The sequence below is a fragment of the Helobdella robusta genome (genome assembly GCF_000326865.2).
Source record: "Helobdella robusta unplaced genomic scaffold HELROscaffold_33, whole genome shotgun sequence".
Classification (NCBI taxonomy): Eukaryota; Metazoa; Annelida; class Clitellata; order Rhynchobdellida; family Glossiphoniidae; genus Helobdella; species Helobdella robusta.
In genome coordinates this window covers 1,555,197-1,562,087 of record NW_008704623.1, presented here as the reverse complement: position 1 = coordinate 1,562,087, position 6,891 = coordinate 1,555,197, and the positions used below count along the sequence as shown (strand labels likewise).

The following is a 6,891-nucleotide window of genomic DNA, read 5'->3' as shown; positions in this document are numbered from 1 at the left end:
CCAAAAAATTATTATATATACATGTCGCTATATTAGATGGAGACATTCATTTCTTTGCATTCCAACTAGAGTAAACACTTATGTGTGTGTGTGTGCGTGCGTGTGTGTGTATGTAAGTATGTGTATGTAGGTGTGTGTGTGAAAAATAGAATTTCGTTTCGTTTCGTTGTGTGTGTGTGTGTGTGTGTGAGTGTTTGTGTGTTTCTTATAAGTACTTGAAAATTTCTAATTGGTTTTCCACAAATCACACATACACACATACATTCACGCACACATACATACATACACAAATACAAACAATCACACACACACACACATACATACACAGTTATTTAAAGTCATAAGCATCGTTAACACGGAAGAGCTTATGGAATTGCTAGCTGGAAAATTAAAAAAGATACAAAATATGTGGGGGCGGATAAAGGAATGAAAAGATGGATTGAGGGAAAAACAAACGAACGAATGAATAAATAAATATATAGACGAATGGATAGATAGACAGACAGACAGGCAGGCAGACCGACAGATAGATAGATAGATAGACAGACAGACAGACAGACAGACAGACAGACTGACAGACAGACAGACAGACAGACAGACAGACAGACAGACAGACAGACAGACAGACAGACAGACAGACAGACAGACAGACAGACAGACAGACAGACAGACAGATAGATAGATAGATAGATAGATAGATAGATAGATAGATAGATAGATAGATAGATAGATAGATAGATAAATGGATAGATAAAGAGACTGCAGAAGAACAACGGGTTGTTTGAAAAAAACGAATGAATGAATAAATGAATGAATGATAGACAAATAGATTGAATGAACAAAAAAAGGAATAATTAGAATTAGATTAATACGTTTATGAAGATAGGACAGAATGACTGATTAGCAAAAAACTGACAGAAGAACATATAGATAGAGAGATGGATGGATAGACGGATGGATGAATAGATAGATAGATATGTGGATGAATGAATAAATGGATAGATAGATGGAAAGATAGAGAAGGAAGGATGGAAATGAAAATGAGAAAACAATCTGTATGCCAATATTATTAGAAAACCGCAGAGCCATTTTATATTGTGCTTGATGAATCATGCACTGGATTCCCATATGGGTTGTTATGTATGACTCTCCTCTCTCTCTCTCTCTCTCTCTTCCACTTTTTCTCTCTCGGTATCTTTTTTCCGTTCCTTTCCTTCTGCCTATCCTTTTCTCCTTCTTTTTCTCTCTCTTTCTCTCTTTTCCATCTTTCTTTCTCTCTCTCTCTCTCTGCGTGTGCTCTCTCAGTTTCAGATTAGTGTCATTTTTTTTATTTGCATATGGGTGTTTTTTTGGGGGGGAAACGTGTTTGCTGACACGCGTGTTTGTGTATGTGTGTGTGTGTATATATATGTGTGTGTGTGCGTGTGTGTGTGTACTGGGATATTCATTTCAGCCTTTTTGCGTAGAGAAAATCGAGAAAAACGAGAAAAAAATGAAAAAAAAATGAAAAAATGGGAAAAAATGACTTGAGAAGGCGTGGGGCGACAGGGATTTTGGTATAAAATTTGATACACACATTCGCGTTTTTTCTCTACCAAATTTTTTTTTGGCTCTGAGTGTGTAATATTTTCTAAGTTTTTTGTGAAAATATGGTACGTAACTGATCTATTACACACACAGACACACACACACACACTCACACACCAGACACTCACACACCAGACACTCACACACACACCAGACACACACACAAACACACACACGCACACGCACTCGCGCGCACACAAATAAACTTCGTAAAAAATAAAAATTTCATCTGACTTTAAAACAAAAAGCCTTTCTCTGTAAATCCTTAGAGGAGTTTTTTCTAAAAAAAATTCACCATTTTCTAAACAATTTACCCACAGGTATAAAAATTATAACAATTCCTAATTCCTTTCCAATTGTTATTGCGTCTTTGAAAGGCATTGCTAATGCCAAAAGGCAAAAAAATTGTTCGCGCGAACAAGAACATGTTCGCCAAATAAGAATACGTTCGCCAAATAAGAACACGTTCGCCAAATAAGAACACGTTCGCTAAATAAGAACACGTTCGCCAAAAAGAATATCTCCAAGACATCTAAATGAATCTATTAAAACTCTCAAACGACTCTACGCAGTAGCTAATTAGCATAATTTATGCTGGCACCCCGTCTATTTTTAGAATAATAATAATAATTAATTAATGTATGAACATTTTTGAGGACGCCACTAACTAATTTCTGATACAGTTCGTAGTAGTGGTGGTGCCTCTTTCGTCTCTTTCCTGAAATAATTATAATAACAATAACAACAACAATAATAATAATAACAATAATAATAATGATAATAATGATAATGATAATAATAATAAAGATAATAATGAGAACATCATTTTATTTCCATTTTAGATCATACATTGTAATTATGGAGTTAAAATAATAAGACTTATTTTATAATAATAATTATAATACTTCTAATAACAATAATAATAATAATAACAATAATAATACTAATAAAAGCAATAATAATAACAATTAAAAAAAAGAAGAGGAAGAGGAATAATAATGGAGATAGTCCAAATTTCACTGGAATAATTTCTGCCATTTTAGCGTAACAAAAGTAATAGGAGACTGGCTAAAATGTTACAATTATTATTTATCAATAACAACAACAACAACATCAATAATAATAATAATAAATAATTATTATATTAATTATAATCATTATTAATTATGGTTAATTATAATTAATTATACCCATCAATTGCGCGTGCCCGGAGTCTTTCTCCTGGCACCTACTTCCGGTATACTTCTCTGTACAGCTGGGAGAAAAATATTATTATTAATAATAATATAATAAAATTTATTATTATTATTAAAATAATTATGATGACGTTTGTATGTGTGAATATGTGTGTGTGTGTGCGTGCGTGTGTGTATGTGTGCATGTGTCAAAGAACATTTGAACAAACAAATCGTTAGTATCTTAATCACCAAATTACTTGTCACTATTCTTAACTCTTTCTCTCTCTCTCTCTCTCTTTCTCTCTCTTTTTCTCTCTTTCTCTTTCCTTTATCTTTCTCTTTTTTAAACACACAGACACACACACAAACATATACACATACTTGCACAAACACATTCACACATACATCACAAACATACGAACACGCAGATATATCTACCGTTTCCATATAAATTGGACATATGTTTGTGTGTGTGTGCGTGTGTGTGTGTGTGTGTGTGTGTGTGGAGATGGATGGTACAATTGCACTTCATTTGAGGATATCATAAACTTATATAAATAAACTAACTGCTGTAGTGTTCTATTTTATGTATCTGTTTAAACCTACATACATACATACATACAAACATACATACATACATACATACATACATATATACAAACATACATACATACATACATACATACATACATACATACATACATACATTCATACATACGTACATACATACGTGCATACATACATACACGTTCGCTCAGCTGGTGTCGGCTTCCACATTTTTTGTATTTCGCTAATTTTTAGTAATATTTCTGGTTTTTAAGGTTTTTGTTGCAATAATTTCGGTTTTTCAAGTGTGGTTTTTATAGGTTGTCGCTTTTTTGCCTTTTTCCCGATTAGTGTCCCGCCGTTCGGTTGGTTTTTTAACTTTTGTGGTCTCAAATTTTTAATTTTAGCTTTACCATACTTTAACAACAGCTGTGGGCTTTTACTCAGCTGCACCGTACAATGCTCATTAATATTTATTTTTGTTTTCTCTGTTTCATTCCTAGTTTTTCTTTTAATTTTTAAATTTATTTAAATTAACCTTTTTTATTTTCACCACAATTTTATTTATTTTAATTTACCACTGTTCACACGGTTTTATCTACTCGTTTTTGATTTTATTTCGTTGACGTAATGGCACCGGTCCTATACCAATGCACGGTTTGTTTAAATCATTATAAAATAAAACCGGACGGTAAACTATATAGACGTGGAGGCAAAGTGAAGGGCCAGGAATGCCCTGGTTTGTTCAAGGCAGCCGACCAGCCTCCGGCTGGTTCATCTGCTTCCGCGCGACCGCCTCTTACCGCTGCACCTGTCATCAACCCTCATGTTGCTACACGCGGTTCTTCGGCGTCGGTCTCGGAGAATCCCTCCCAAGTGGATTTTTTTCATGTCGATCGTTTTGAGGACTGCCCATCTGTATGATCACGTTCTCAAACCGTGCAGAGACAAGGTATCTAAAGCATTGTTGGCTTTATTGACGACCGTTTGCAATGATCCTTGCGACGCGGCCCATTGGTGCAGGCTCCAATGTTTTTTCGCATTTGTTTTGTTCAAGCCCACCAGGGGCGGTCGCAGGACTAATCAAGCCAATTACGTTATTAAACGGTTGGCCGAATTCAGTTCGACCGAGGTCGAGATTATTGTGGCAAGCTTCAACACTGACCACAACACCAAACCGCGTAAGCACAATCCAAACAGTTGGATTAGTGCAGTAACCACTCGGATTGAACAGGGCAGTCTCTCGGCGGCCGTCAGACTTGCTTGTTCGCCCGCAAGCCTGGCGGAGAGCTCGCCTGAGACACTCGCTAAACTCAAAGCTATTCATCCCAGTGCTCCATTGAACAGGCGAGCTTTCCCCGCGCAGGAGCCGTCCAATGGTCGCGTTTCACCAGCCCAGGTGTTGACGGCTTTAAAGTCGTTTAATAATGGTTCATCGGGAGGCCTTGATGGCTTGAGGTCTCAGCACATAAAGGATTTACTTTCCGGTCCGACGCCCATCGATGAATTGTTAAATAACCTCACCCGGTTTGTAAATTTGTTGTTATCTGGGGTCTGCCCTCCCGCGGTTAGCCGTTTCTTTTTTGGGGGCCGTCTGGTGGCTTTAAACAAAAAAGATGGAGGGATCAGACCCATCGCGGTGGGGAATTTCTGGAGGAGGCTGGCCAGTATGTGCGCTCTGGCGCTAGTGTTGGAACAGGTCAAAGCCAAACTCTATCCTATCCAATTGGGCGTCGGTGTGAAAGGTAGTGCTGAGGCGGCCGTCCACGCCGTACGTGAACTGATTTCAGCACTTCCAAAACGGTGGGGATTCTTGAAGATTGATTTCAAGAACGCTTTCAACACCCTGAGAAGAGACTCAATGTTAGAGGCAGTTAAGCAGCACTGTCCTCAAATTTATAATTTTTGTCATTCCGCATATGGCCGAGTCTCTTCTCTTGGTTACGACGCTTGGGTGTTGAATCGTGCGAGGGCGTACAGCAAGGTGACCCTTTGGGACCGATGCTTTTTGCTCTAACCCTTTACCCGCTGTTGACGAAGTCATCCTCGGCGTTTGTTTGTGGCTACCTGGACGATGTCAGCTTGGCCGCAGAGGGTAACATCTTAGCGGACGACTTCCTGTCGCTGAGGGTCGGCGCTTCCATCATTGGTCTTGAATTAAACACAAACAAGTGTGAACTACTTGTAAATGACACGTTTCAAATGCCACACGTGCTGGCTAATGTCCCCACAGTGCCCCATTCATCATTAAATTTTTTAGGCACTCCAATGATGGCCGGCGATCATCAGGACAGGTTTTTTTAATAAAAAACTTTTTGAGCTAAGATTTGCCCTCGAACGTGTCTCTCTTCTTCTGGTCCACGACGCGCTGACAATCATCCGCGGCGCCCTCAGTTTGCCGAAATTGATGTATTTTTTGCGCACATCCAACTTTGTTAATGCGGCCATTTTGGGTGAATTTGAGGGTGCTCTGCGGGTGGCCCTCTCAGCAATTTGTAACGTCGATATTACCGACAAGGGTTGGTCTCAGGCTCAGCTGCCGGTACGATTTGGGGGACTGGGGTTACTAAGCGTGGTTCAGCTTGCACCAATTGTTTATAAATCTTCCGCATCTGCCACGCTTGACCTACAGTCTGCCCTTCTTCGGCAATTTAGTAGCCTACACTGTACTCCACCGACTCCAATCCAACCAACAGACCTTTCCCAGGGCAACATTTTGGAGGAAGCATATAAATGCACATTCAAAGAGTTGCTTTCCTCAAGCCCTGACTCGGCGACCTCAGCTTGCTGGCAGTATCCAGCGAGGCGAGTTGTGGCTGGCTGAGATCTTTGCCCAATACGTCAGTGGGTACCAGATTGGACGACGAAACGGTCAGGACAGCCATTGGCTTCCGTCTGGGGTTGGCCGTTCAGAGTCGATATACATGCAAGTGCGGCGCGGAGGCGGATGAACTTGGCCATCATGGTCTTGTTTGTCGTTTGGGCGGAGGTCGCCAGCAGCGACATTCAGCCATAAACGATTTTGTGTGCCGACTTTTCTCCAAGGCCTCAATTCCGGTTTTAAAGGAACCGTCGGGCATTGCGGCGCACGACGGTAAGCGCCCTGACGGGTGTACCTTGATCCCTTGGAGAGCCGGCAGGTGCTTGGCGTGGGACGTTACCGTTCCGGGCACCTTTGCTGAGCGCTACGTGCAGCTTACTAGCAAAGAAAGCGGTTTGGCTGCAACCAGGGCATCTGACGAGAAGATCAAAAAGTACGACGGAGCTCTCCCCTCGATGGAGTTTTTACCGATTTGTATCGAGGTCCTCGGCCCCATGGACCGTAACACCTTCGGGTTTTTCAATCGAATTTGTAAAAATATCAGTATTAGGTCAGGCGATAGTAGGGAATATTTTTTCGCTATGAATAATATCTCGTGCATTCTGCAGCGGTTTTTGCGCGTCTGTGTGTTGGAAAATGTGGAGTTGAATGACGACGGGGTTGAGTGAGGTTATAGCAAATAAAATCAAATTTAGTCAGACGCTTGGCTTTTGGTGTCATTCGTCAATGATTTGGTTTTAACATACATACATACATGCA

At 40.2% G+C, this 6,891-nt stretch overlaps 1 protein-coding gene across 1 annotated transcript; it reads left to right on the top strand.

The window, feature by feature from the left end:
• Positions 1-4,137: 4,137 nt before the first annotated feature.
• HELRODRAFT_175408 (hypothetical protein) lies at positions 4,138-6,800 on the top strand (the record flags this gene model as incomplete). The annotated part of the gene is made up of 2 exons (XM_009022837.1): positions 4,138-4,878; positions 6,378-6,800. The coding sequence occupies 2 exons, from the start codon at positions 4,138-4,140 to the stop codon at positions 6,798-6,800; spliced, it is 1,164 nt and encodes a 387-aa protein (XP_009021085.1).
• Positions 6,801-6,891: the final 91 nt, after the last annotated feature.